The 13,665-nt window shown below is 39.3% G+C and overlaps 1 protein-coding gene across 1 annotated transcript; it reads right to left on the bottom strand.

Annotated features, from left to right (window-relative positions):
* Window positions 1–6,289: 6,289 nt before the first annotated feature.
* On the bottom strand, window positions 6,290–13,321 carry LOC146329581 (dnaJ homolog subfamily A member 3, mitochondrial-like). The gene is made up of 12 exons (XM_084714847.1): window positions 13,093–13,321; window positions 11,337–11,473; window positions 11,084–11,167; window positions 10,749–10,958; window positions 10,499–10,651; window positions 10,195–10,342; window positions 9,123–9,187; window positions 8,909–9,037; window positions 8,005–8,120; window positions 7,648–7,742; window positions 7,366–7,498; window positions 6,290–6,795 (listed from the first exon to the last, which is right to left on the bottom strand). The coding sequence occupies exons 1-11, from the start codon at window positions 13,295–13,297 to the stop codon at window positions 7,380–7,382; spliced, it is 1,461 nt and encodes a 486-aa protein (XP_084570973.1). The 5' UTR covers window positions 13,298–13,321; the 3' UTR covers window positions 6,290–6,795; window positions 7,366–7,379.
* Window positions 13,322–13,665: the final 344 nt, after the last annotated feature.

The following is a 13,665-nucleotide window of genomic DNA, read 5'->3' as shown; positions in this document are numbered from 1 at the left end:
AATGATTGTAAACTGGTTTGTCTGGTGAGAGGGACGTCCAGCAGAGAAGGGAGAGATAGAAGCTTCTCAGCTCAGTCTTCTTTTTGTACAGGCCTACATATTTTTTCACAACCTCACCAAAACCAGCCTGAACTGCTTATGTTATGCTTATAATGTTAGGCTATAAACAAACTGCATCATGGTGACATGACTTAACATCACCACCGCAAAGTGACTAGTGTTCAGCGTGATGTTAAATGTCCTCGACAACCTCTGTACTCTCATTTAACCGCTTGTTAGTAACCGCCCTCTTAAAGACACGTATAAGCTTCAGAACTCCAGGGTGGGGTATTTATTTTTTTAACATATTGTGTGTCATAAAACAGAATGTGAAAATCTATACAGCTTGTGTTAGCAAGGCATCTACCTAAAAACCCATTCAAAAAAAACCCAGGTAGGTCTAACTGCATTTACAAAGTACTGGGGGACAAGTCAATACAAGACACAACCCAAAAACAGTCACAGTCTGGTCTCATTTAGCCACCAAAACTATATGGTTAAGTTTAGGTGCAAAAACAACTTGAGAAGATTTAGGAAAAAGTTGTAGTTTCAGTTCACAAAAGTACATTAATCCAGGAAGTTATCTCAGGATGTGTGTCATACAGTGAACCCCGCCTCTCGCCCAGTGGCAGCTGGGATAGGCTCCAGCCCCGCGAGCGACCCTTTGGGAATAAGCGGTTACAGAAAATGATTGAAATGAATTAATTCTGCCAATAAATCCCCGTAAATTGTACACACTGGACCTAGGATATTAATAAAGATACCTGGGATATTAATACAGATAAATGGTCCGAAGCAGAAAAAGTCTTACATGAACCCAAACTGAAGCAAATTTACCATCCAGAGGATCGTGTGATCCACAACCAAACACATCCTCTGGTTCTCGAAACTCAACGCCTCCATTTAGTTCAAGGGGAGGACAGAAAATGTCTCTTGTTTGATGTGTTTTAAAAGGTTTTAAAAAAATGCAGAATTTTGTTGTAAAGTTTTTTATGCTCATATTCATGTCTTCTGCATGTAACTTGTCTGACCTCTGTATGTGATTATGTGTCAACTTTCAGTTTCTTCTTGTATAAAGCAAAAATAAAGCGTTTTGTACACATTTGGTAAATGACATGAATAAAAGTGTTCCTTCTGTCATTTGATGTAACATACAGTTTTATCTTCACATTAAGTATAGATGCACAGACACTAAAAAAAATAATCCTTTCTCACATTTAATTCTAAATTCTCCTTCTTTCTTTCCCTCCCTTTTCTCCAAGCCAAAGAGGGGAGTAACACGAAGGGAAACCTGGGTTCGGTCCTGCAAACTAAGCGTTTCCACCTTCAAAGGATTTAGTAGGATGAGTAAGACGGAGTTTGGCAACCTACTCATCATAACATACTCTAATGAGTGAGCAAGGGTGACTTACAACTATGACGACACGATAATGACGGGGAATGGTGGTAATTTTTAGCATCCCAAAGGCCCGGAGAGGGAAGTTCAGGCCGCCTCGTGTGAACTTTATCATTTATGTCATATTTATGATTTTGCTGCTGATGTGAGTGATGTAATCTGGACAAGAATGAAGATTAATCAAGAATGTCACATTTGAATGTCAGTTCTTTGAGACTGGGAGCAGGTGGAGAGGTTCACCTGTCAGTCCATGGGGGAGGAGCTTAAAGAAGGGGATGTTATTTAAGGCCTGGGAGTGGTCTGTTCAGATCCTTTGTCTGAGACCATGAGGCTGCACCAGTAAGTTTGTTTGAAAGGATTCTGCCAATTTGTCTTAATGTCTTCATGCTAAGCATCCTAATTTAATGCATATGTGACTTTCTAACAGACCATGAGGTCTCTTTTTTATGGCTGTTCATCTACTTACAAGCAGAATTGTTTGGAAGCAGCTCAGCACTGTTGGAGCCAGTTAGTATACTTACCTGTGAGATAAAGCAGTAACATGTATTTCAGGTAAACTGTTTAATTTCTAAGAGAAAATGGCTGTACATTTCTTACATAGTTTTTCAATTTTTTTTCTCTACAAATAGAATCCTGTGGCAGTATTACAGAAACTTCCTGACACTCAGATCCTATCTTTACCGTTTGGTAGCCATGGTAATTATTGTTGGTATAAGTTAATACAAGCATCCTAACCTCCAAAGTTTTAAACTGACTCTGCTAGGATAACCGTTAAGCTGTTCACTTTTCCACCTGCAGTAGCAGCAGCTAACTAAAATGCTAACAGAAGTGTTAATTCCCCAAAAAAGTTTTTTTTAAATTTCTCTACAGATGTTACCAACACTGTTTCGAAGTTAAGTTTCTCTCATTGTTGGTTGCTAGGTAACATACATAAAAGTTGATAAACAGTGTTAGATTTAGATTTAGGATTTCCATCTGATTCTTAAAGTTAGTTATGATTTACTTCTGGGAAAAAATCCTATCTTGGACTCTTATCAGACAGGAAATTTCTGTAATCCAGCCCCGATGAAGGCTTGAAAGATTCTTCTCAACCTTAGTGGATACATTAAAAATGTAAGCCAAGTCATGTACTTTTTGATTATTCTTATTGTATGCATGGCAATATACTGATTTGTTGATTAAACAGAAAAATCATCCATCTATTCGCCTTCTGAGCCCATCAATAGATGGTTAAATGACTCTTGAATACCAGTTACAGGTTCTATGGTCCAGTCATATGTATAAGGCAATAATAATCTAATTTCCATCATTTGTCAAGCGTAGAATATCCAGTCTTTTTTCAAACATATTAATTTTCAACAGATTTATTTGAACATATTTAGACATTAATTGGACACATTCGTTTCCTCTCAGCAGTTTACCAGCCAAAGTATTTCATCTTTTGACCGTCCAGACAGCCTCCCAGATAAACAAGATAACCACTGAAAGTTTATCTGGTGTCTGGTTAAATTGTATATTTAGAGTTTCCAGTTAAGTAGAGGTCAAAGTGAAGTCTAAATATCAGCTTAATGCAGCACTTAAACAGCAACATACACAACAGCATTTGAAGAAAGTGAGATTTGTACTTCTGCCAAGTCAGATTAGCTTTTTGTTTGCAGTTTACGTTAACTTTACCTGCTATTTAACACCAGAATTCTGTAAAATATTTTTGCTGAATTTTGAGAATTTCATAGGTTTGTGACTGTCATTTTCACGCCCTAAAAACCAAACATTTTTCATTAGTGAAAAAGTTCCATATACATTTCCATATTTCCTGCTAAAAATAGCGTTGTGCTAAATTGCAATGGCTCTACCGTCACTGGAAATCAAAATCATGGCAAGTAGATATTGCTATCTAGTGTTATTTTGACTACAGAAATTAGTGTGAAAATGAATGTGGGCATTTTGTATGTAAAGTTGCAAGTTCCTTCCATGGTTTCATATTTAAATTGGAAGAGGATGAGGCACATTATGTCCAAACTACTACTCATCCAGACACTAGTGCTGAGTAATGAAGACAGGAACTGAAATGACAGCTACTCGCTATAAACTTAATATTTAAACAAACCATGGTGCTGTAATAGAAGAACAGTATCGCCAGTGAGGTGGTGATTAAAACTGTACTGCAAAAGAAATCAATGATGTGAAAGATGATAATTCCTCAGCTGATTGTACATTCACTTATTTGCAAAAAGGAAGAACTCAAAGGCCAGTGCAATGTTTCTGGTGGTCATCCTAATGAAACATGACATTTATTGTTATCATTTCAGTTCCTGTCTTCATTGTTCAATACAGGTCTATGCATAAACTGCGCAATTCTCAAAATTCAGCAAAAATATTTTTCAGAATTTTGTTTTTGGTGTCAAATAGCATCTACATGAATACGACTTAGAATCACCCTGTGTCAGGTCTTGTGGTCACAGGTGATGTCATCAAAATAAACTGTAAAAGATGAGCATAAGATGATCATAAACCAAGATGGATAAATAAGTGATAGTCTATGTAAAAGTTATTGCCTTGTAACCAGACTGTCACTGTAGAAACCTGTTGTTCTCACTCACGTCAGTAGTGCTTTCTGGTTTAGTTTATCAACGCAAGAATCATAATCCTGTTATTCATCTACTGAATTTGTGTTCAGATATTTTGGACGAATGAGTCAAAGAGTGAGTGATGAACTTCAATTTCTCCTAAGTTTTGATACATGTGCATGAGTGTGTTTCATCTCTCTCAAACCGCATTGTCTATTTTTAAATAGGATTAAAAATAAAAAACCTTGAGACTCAAAATGACAAACATCTGCAGATATTTTCAGATTATTGATCATAGGTCTTTGACCTGCTTCTAAGGGAAATGCGTGGTGAAGTGATGAACACATTGTGGATCGCAGAGCAGCACTGCGATCCACATCCCCCTTTTTTTTTTTTAGCATGAACAGACAATATACTGTGGGAATGTATGCTAAAGCCAGCCACCGGCCTGTTCCACATGTAACTGACTTCATATTCAGTCATAACTCTTCCCCGGGAGGCACCACGAGTCCCGTTCGTGAAGACTGACCACTGAGTCTGAGCACAGTTGGGAAACCCCGCAGTGAAGCAATGGTCTCGATGACCCTTCACAAAAGCTTCTGTTCAGACGCTGCACACACGGTGATGGAGTGAGTCAGTGTTAAAGGTAGTACTGAACTGACTCACACCACCATCTACTGTTGACTTTCAGTATTACAACAAATGTTAAGAGCTTACTTTCAAAATGACTGAGATGAATGACGAGTGAAACGATTGTCAGTGCTTTACCATTTTATTTATATTTGCACAGTTTGTTGTCACACACAGGTACAACAAATCATACCAAAGTACAACTAAATTTGACTGCGACAAATTCCCTTCCTCTTTCTTTCTATAATATTGGAATATGTGCTCACAAATTTCACAGGACCAGAGTTTATTTTGGAGGTTGTAACATCCAGAGTGTGTCAGGATTGAGACGTCAGATTTTTGAAGTGGGGTTGTATGACGTACTTATCCACAGCCAGTGTTAACCCACAGCAGATGGTGATCGAAATGCCTCCAGTTTTGAAAAGCAGTAGGGTCTTGTATAAAAGGGAACCCCAGACCTGCAAAAATGACTTTAATCTAAACCATGATGTTTCCCTAACCAGGTGTTTTACCTTTACAGATTATCTCACTGTCACGTCATAAAACATTCTTGCTGTGTACAATGAGATGAAATGAGTGAAATAAATAAATAAATAAATAAAACTAGCATGTTTGGCAAATCAAGGGTTCCCTTCTAGACACGACCAAGCAGCAGGAGTACCGGCATGGAAGCTAAGTAATGTACTTCAGTGCGGCAAAACTTATTTTAGCAACATAAACAAAAGCACATCAGTTTAAGTGTACACTATATTTAGAATGTTCTCACTGTTCTTACTTGCCTCCACAGAGCCTTTCCCAACAGTACAAGGAAGGTATATCACTCTCTTCAACGCCACCAGACTCATGTGACAAAAACTAATTTTACCTTGCAGAACACAGGAGTTGCTGGTCTACAGCTGCCTCATCCGGTTCGTTTGCGTTATTGTGACGTCGGTGTTTAAAACCGGTTTGGTTCCGAACGTCACACAGTAACACAAACTAACAGATCGAGGCAGCAGCGGACCAGCAACTCCTGTGTTCTGCGAAGTGAAATTACTATTTTTGCGAAAGAACTCTGGTGACTTTAAAAAGGGATACGGTAGCTTCAGGTACCTGTTGAAAAAGGCTCTCTGATGGTAAAGTAAAGTGGTGCAAATATTCTAAATAGTGTACACTTAAACTGTAAGCTTCTCCTGCCTCTTTTGTGCTTCCATATTGGAGGTGTGCTACCCACCATCTTCTGTAGGTAATACACTGAGTACAGGTAAGCATCTCATACAACCCCACTTCAAAAAATCTGAACTAACCCTTTAAAAAAAACTGTTTTTCCTAAAAACCCATCCAACTTTTTTACTTCCCAAATATCTGCATGTCTGTTTTATTCTTTGAACAGAGTTGCACTGTGACTGCTGGAGGTGTCACATTTCAAGTCCACAATTTGTTTTTAAGGTCATGATTTGATTTAAAACAGTTTGGCACTGACTGCTTATTGCCATTGTTAAACAACAGTCTTGATTTGTGCCCAAACAGCTGTCATTTACATTTTTAAATTCTTCCTTCAAAAATGGAAAAATGCAACTGCACTCGTGGTCTGTAAGGTGTTTTTTCTTCAGACACCTGCTGGACATGTGAAAATAGGTGCGGGTGGAGACAAAAAATAATGGGAGAATTGCTGATCTTCATTTTTATCCATTTCCAGGTCAAATGTCTGATACAATAAAAACCTTTGAGTTCAGCAGGTGGTCATCCTGTCTAATTATTTTTAAGTTGACCTTTAGCTTTGACATTTTTCTGGGTCATCTTACTTGATTTGATTAAACACAGTTACTGTCTGTAGAGCATTTTGTGGCTCAGTGATCAGAGCGGACGGTAGGCAGGCAGGAGAGTTAGACCACAATAGTCCTCTGTAGTTGCCATCTTGTTCCTCTTCCAGCAGTTCTTGAGTTTCTCAGCTCAGCACCTGTCTGTGGTGACGGGCCAGTGGGTGTGTGGGTGGACCTGGCGTCGATGTGGCCTGTTTGCCGACCACAGCTTCAACAATGTGTGACTGTGTCAACACAAATACCACTCTGCCGCCTTTCTTCTCCTCCTCCTTGCTCAATCCCCAGCGCGGGAGGAGACAGCATGGAGGCCCAGTCAGTGGATTTCTTGTTGTCCTTTAACATTTTCACTGTGGTTTTCTACCTGGAGAAGAAAAAAAAAAAGTTAAAAGCTTGACATAACTGGTCTCGAGTACAAAGTCCCTCAGTGTAACCTCTTAGAAATGTTTGACTAGTCACCAAAAAAGTTAATAAAGTCTTATTTTTCCACATTTTTAACATGAATGGGACTGCTACAATTTCCTCTCTACACAATGAGAAATGCAGTTCTGGTGGAGAAATGACAAATCCTGTTACTTTGACTTTTTTTTTTGCCCAAAACAGTAAAATTTAAGGATTTTGACTCAAAAAATCCAACATGTATGTGGAACTGTAGAATATTAACTTTTTCTCATGCCATAAAATACTAAATTTCCCTAAACCAGAATCAAGGACATGACCTTGGTGTCCTAAAGGGTGGCTACAGAACCCTCTGGTCAACTTTTGTCGTTTTTAATTGTGCTTTACATATAAATTGACTTGCATTAGATGTAAGTGCAGAGATGGTACTGAAATCGCCATTTGTACAGCACTGCTGAATGTTATGTTTAAGTTTTCAAAACATCAGTGTGTCAGGTAAGAAGTGAGATGTTCTGTGACGGTTTGAAGCTCTCACCTGCAGCCTGAGTGTCAGCTAAACAATTTCTTAAGTTTAGAGAAGAAGCCTCCTCCTTCCTGCTGCTGCTGGTCCTGTCCCTCCTCTGAGCTGGTTGACTTTGCACCAGAACCTGAACTTGTGCTGCCCCCTCCTGGACACAAACACACATTACATCAGCTTGACTACTGACACTGCTGCAGTGCAAAGTAACTGATTATCTCTGTCTACTGTTTGTCTGTCAGCAAACTAGGGTGGAGTGATGTTTTAACTGAATGATGGAGTTGATCTCTTAACTCTGACCTGCAGAACGATCTACACCGTTGACCGTCCCCTGAACGTCCGCCTCCTCTTCAGCGTAAGTCAGCAACAGAGAGCGCTGCCTACGAGTCAACTTCCTGCAGGAACGAAAGATTTAATTTAATGCCACAAACTGAAGCATGTAGTTTTTATCACTTCACAGTGCAAAGACATCAGACCTATTATTGTCAAGTAGATTTTCACAAAGAAGAGAAAATGTACAAAGTAAAAGGAAAATATATATAAATACATATAAGAATAGAATGTATGTAGAATACAACTTTGTAAAATATGTATTTTTTTATATGAAAAAAAATCAGTAAATCTGACATGTTTATAGTATATCTGTGTGAGTCTTACTTTGGCACTCTGATCTTGATGTGAACGTAGTGATCTCCATAGCTGTAGCTGTTCACCCTCCGAATGCCTTTACCCTGCAACCGGATCACCTGATCAGCCTGGCAACTGGGAGGAATCTGAAAACACAGATCACAGAAAGGTGTTTCACTGAAACTGTGTGTAAGGACATGTACTTGGAGACAAATTAATAATAAATTTAAGAGCCAGTACTTCAAAACTTAAGTGTAGTCAGTTGCTTTACACCACAGACAGCGCTTTCATTTAGGAATATTGGGCCTCATGAAAGAACATTTTCGTATTCTTATCTTAGATTTCTCTTACTTTATGAACACGCCACGTCAGATTGAACAAATGCTCGTAACTTTAAAAAAAAAAAGCATAAATTATCCACCTGTGTGTATTTCAGCGCATGTGCATGAGACTTAAATTAAATTAGCATAATCAACACCCCAATAATACCATATGTGGCTGCACTTCCTGCTCCATATGTCAGGAAGTGTTCACTCATGAAAATTGCATTAAAGAGAAAAAAGAAGAACGCTCCGTTTTCAGAGATCCATAAAGGAGGATTTGACATATTAATAGTGTCAGCAGTGGAATTAAAAGACCTCCTAAAGCACAGAAACAGGAAAAGCGAGTGCTGTTCATGCTGTGTTACCTGACTGTCAATGAAAAAAGAGAGGAAACGTCCCGACATGAAAATGACTCGCCACAGTAAGGGGTGATCGATGACCGCAGCGGGAGGAGAGAGTTAAGGGAAAGTTTTCACCACTTAAGAACAGATCTGTTCGTACGAGTGGTTCTTGCATGAGGCCCATTGAATTGTAAGAGGACAAGACCCAGAGTATTATCAGTAGAAAGATCAGCCTCATACTCAACATTATAATTTTATATTGTTACTCACCAGTATGCTGATGGTCTCGTAGAGGCCTTGTGCGGTGGCTGTGCCGCCCAGGATGGCCTGAGCTATAGAGATCAACACATCTGAGTGGATGTTTACTCCCTCACGCCTGAACACTGGGCTTCTCTGGACCTGAACAGAGACATTTCAGATATCAAACTCAGGTTCTAAAGAAATCAATAACTCTTTGAATGCCTAAAAAGCCAACAAAACTTACCCTGAATGTAATGAGGATTTCTCTGCTCCCTACTGACATGCGCACGGTCTGACCGTTGTCCACTCCTGTGAGAAAATGTCACAAAACATGTATTTGTCATAACACATTTTCCAAATCCAAGTTTACATAGACTCCGATTGAGATATGCTGAGAATCAATGCACTGAGGTGCATATGCAGAGGTTGTGTTAAACCGATATTTGATTGATTTTTTTTGGCAATGTCTGTCATATTGACAAATTAAAATACTAAGTCGATACTATATTTCTTGCCTTTTCCCTGACAGTCTGAATATATCATTAAATATGTCGCTAGTCACTTTTTAGTAATAAAAGGTGCTATAAGGGTCTGAAAAGACACTAAATCTAGTGATTAAATTGCCAAGTTAGCAACACTGAGCCCAATAATTAAAATGTGGTTGATAAACGGCGTGAAATCAGAGGGACTGATGTGATGGAGGAAGAGGGACAAGCAAGTGGGAAAAAAACTGTGTTGTCAGCAGACCTCCAATGTCTCATTATTATTTAAAAAATGAAAATCACAGGTAACAATAGATTATGGCAGAATTTTATGACCCTCTCCACCCGTCAAAATGACAAACAGTAAGAAAGTCTAAAGCAGTGGTGCCTGAACCTTTTCCTTGGACTGGACCACAGGTCAAAACCAAACACCAATTATATTATATGTGTGTACTGAATGTTAAAACACAAAATGGTACCAGGATCCAAAGTTTATGTAATTGGCTGACTTTCTGCACAAAGCGAAACTCTGCCCATTGAGCTCAGATTATGAAAAATTAATTAATAACTAGGAATCCTTCATATTTTAAAAGCATTTTACATCACAAAAAGAAAACAGAACAAGGAGTTCTTTATATCAGAGGTTTGTTTCTCTGAATAAAATAAACATTTGATATTTTCTTACACTCGAAACATCAGGCAGGTCAGACTGAACCTAATGGCAGACCAAATCTAGGCAGATCTGGTCTAATGCAACCTCTGTGCAAAAGCATTCTTTATGAGAGAGATCAGTGAATTTGTCTCCACGTTTATGCCTCACATGTGAGAACCTACCAGCAGGAACTGGCACAGTGACTGTCTGCCTCTTCTTGGTCTGGCCTGAACCTCGGCACAGAGCACAGGGTGTGGTTATGATTGATCCCTTCCCACCGCAGCGTCGACAGGTGCTGCGCATCATGAAAGGACCCGTGTTGATTGACTCCTGCAGGGGGCGACACAGACACTGATATAATGTACAGTGGCTGACTAATAGCACAGAGGTACAGTGTGGTGAAATCCTGTCAGGTAAACCAACTGAACTTGAAGATGGCGCCACAAGTTACAGGGTCCTGCTGACACCTGTCAGTCTGAAACTCACCATGCCAGTGCCGTGACAATAGTGACAATGAGACACCCTGGTGCCTGGCTCACTGCCTCTTCCATCACACCTCGAGCAGGTGTCATCAATGTTCACACTCAGCTCCTTATTCACGCCTTTTGCTGCCTCTGAAAATGTAAGCTCCATCACAAACTGTGGAGAAACAGAAGATATTGATAAGTAATTCTTAACAAAAATAACAGCAAATAGGTTTCAATGGCAGTGAGAAAGGTGGTGATGGAGTTCTGACCTCGGGCCTTTGTTCAAACATGTTGTGGATGTCTCCAAAGCCCATTCCTCCAGTAAACTCTCCAAAGATCTTCCTGAAGAGCTCCTCAGGGTTTATACTGGTCCCCCCGGCTCTGTAGTACTGCTGCTGGCTGGCCCCTGCACGGTTCGGGTCGAAGCCTGCAGCTCCGTATGTGTCGTATTGCTTCCTCTTCACCTCATCACTCAGCACCTTCACACACAAACACACAAAAACGTGTGGAAATTCAGGGTTTACCGCACATGTTTGAACTGTTTATCATAGATTACTGCTTCCCCTGAACCTACATAAAGTGAGAATCGTAATTGGTTTTGTACCTCATAGGCTTCAGCCAGTTTGGCAAACTTCTCTTTGGCCTCTGGGTCATCTGGGTTGGTGTCCGGATGGTACTTCTTCGCCAACTGGAGAGAGGCAAAAAGTAAGAGGGCAGGGAATGAGAAAGCATCAGATTTAAACTTTTTTCTAAAGGTATCCAAACAAACAAAGGTCTTTTAACATTCCAGGCAGTTGAGCATCACAACCTCACAGATATTTTCACAACAGCGTGACAAAGCGAAGCTGATCTCTGACCTGGTAATAAGCTTTCTTGATGTCCTTTTGTGAGGCAGTGCGGGAGACACCCAAGGTTTCATAGAAGTCCTGTTTGTTAGCAGACTTGCAGCTGGTGTGAAACGAGTGGCAGGCAGTGCCATGGGGACATCTTGTGCCTGCAGAGAAAAGGATCCAAACAGGACTTTTTAATCAGGAGTGCTACTGTATATTCAGACACTGATAAAGTATCAGCAATGTACAGCAATGCTGAATTTTTTGTGTACAGCCTCAAGAAGTACAAAAGAGGCTGTTAGTCACAGCGTTAATCACTGACAAGGTCCAAAATTACTGTACTTAGGCACTCAGCACATCATTTATGAAATGTCCATAAAATGTCTGCATGAAACATAAAATGATGTCAGTGTTCCTGATTGTACTCCTGTCAGCAGACACTGCAGATATGAACCAAACTAGACGACTTCTCATAACGAATACTTTTGCATTGCAAAACTACACATTCTACATAGCCCAGGGCCTGATGGATATATCAGCCAACCAATATTACTACATATATCATATTATCACAGCAATATTGGTTTATATCAGTGTCAGCATTCATGTTGTCCAGTGTGTACAATATGGAACCTTTTTTTAATATACCATAATGCAAATTATTTATATTTTTTAGCTTTATAGGTAGCATTTTATATGTACTTGATCCTTTATAGTAATTCAAGCTTAGTACATTTATTTTGTTCTATTTATGGTTTTCAATTTATATTTATTTCTAATTATTAAAAATACCAGTGAAAGTTTACTGTTTCAGTGCCCTGATGTCATTTTGGGAATTAAAGTACACTTTAAAATATCCTGCCTTTATTGCATATCTTTTTTACTCCCTCATATCGGTATTGGCCCCCCAAAAATCTGCCAGGTTCTAGGATGGCATATCCAGCACAGCATCACTTGGGTATATTTACCGCACGCTACAATGGATAAATTACTCAAATTATTTACTTTACCACAACTGAAACTCCTTACTAACTGTACCGATGGCTCCATTCAAGGTTGCACATTTCATTTGCTACATTCAAGTTAAAGTGCATGAGATTTTCTCATCACATAATGGTATTTTGAACACAAAATCCCAAACACGCATTAAATGGTGGAGTGGAACAATAAGTACAATCTTTCCCTGTTTAATGTAGTGGAATGTATGTCTATATTGATACGAAAATGTAAATTTAAAAAAATGTAGTGGACGTAAAGCAGTCTCACAGCTCTATGTAAAATGATAGGACTTCAAAATTGTACTTAGTTACTTTACATCCCTGAAAGCACATTTATTCAAGAATATTAATATGGCATATGATTGTTTACTTGGTTGTCACTTTGGCTACATGTTTGTCAAGTTATGCAGTTTACTGGGTACAATTATAACACTATATTCAAGACTCGACCCGGCACTAACAATATCATGAAAAACCAAATGATGCTGACACAAAGGCGGTGTGATTACAAGGTCAGTGCAGGTGAACAGAGAAGTGTTACTGATGTCATACTGCAAAACAGTAACAGGCGGAGAGCAGTTACATCACACACAGACCGAGGCTAAACAGCCGTTAGCTAGTTGCTAACTAACGTTACACACCATAAAGCCTGGACGACGAGGCTTCTGCACTTAAACAGACTGTTAGCGTCATTAACAGTGATGAAAAGTGCTGATATAAAAAAACTATTGGGACATTATGCTAACATTTAGGACGTTATGCTAACAGTTAGTTAGCTGTCTCACCTGTTAGTCCTCTCAATGTCACGACATTTCGGTGAGTCCAGGAGCTCAGGCTGACCGCTACCCCTCCCCGGTGCGTCTGTAATATCGTCGGTGCATAAACTCCCGTATATCTGGCGGAGACATTCAGAAAACGACCGCTACGGTGTCCAGAAGAAACTGATGCCGATAACCAGCGTGCGGAAAGCCGGGCGGCGGAGGACGCCATTTTCGCGTCACTACCGGTGTCAGCGGGTCGGCGGCGCTCTGCGCATGTGCGGGGTTTTAAAAATTAAAAGCTGTAAAGGGCAGTGGTGTGAAGTAAAGAACTGCATTTACAAATACTGTAACAACAAATGTTAAAGTTACTTTTACTTTAACTTTACTTAAGTATTAACGTGTTATATTACTTTATACAGTGATGTTAGAAGTATTTACATCTTAAGTAAAAGTAGTGAAAGTCATGTATTAAAAATGCAAAAGTCTATTAGCAAAAGAATATACTTAATATGAAAAGTAAAAGTATTCATTATGCAGAATAAACCATTTCAGAAAACTGTAGGCAACATAAAATTGTGTTGATGACTTTTATAGAGC

The sequence above is a fragment of the Lutjanus erythropterus genome, chromosome 3 (genome assembly GCF_056507025.1).
Source record: "Lutjanus erythropterus isolate fLutEry1 chromosome 3, fLutEry1.hap2, whole genome shotgun sequence".
In the NCBI taxonomy this organism is placed as follows: Eukaryota; Metazoa; Chordata; class Actinopteri; order Lutjaniformes; family Lutjanidae; genus Lutjanus; species Lutjanus erythropterus.
The sequence above is the reverse complement of the archived record's forward strand: the minus strand, read 5'-3'. Positions and strand labels throughout refer to the sequence as shown.

Bases quoted from the DNA above. Each gene is read 5' to 3' on its own strand.
- LOC146329581 (XM_084714847.1), bottom strand. From the start codon at position 13,297: ATGGCGTCCTCCGCCGCCCGGCTTTCCGCACGCTGGTTATCGGCATCA. The intron at 9,188-10,194 runs GTAGGTTCTCAC...ATTTTCTCACAG, and splicing joins CACTGTGCCAGTTCCTGCTG to GAGTGGACAACGGTCAGACC. The intron at 7,499-7,647 runs GTCAGAGTTAAG...GTTTGTGTCCAG, and splicing joins CGGTGTAGATCGTTCTGCAG to GAGGGGGCAGCACAAGTTCA.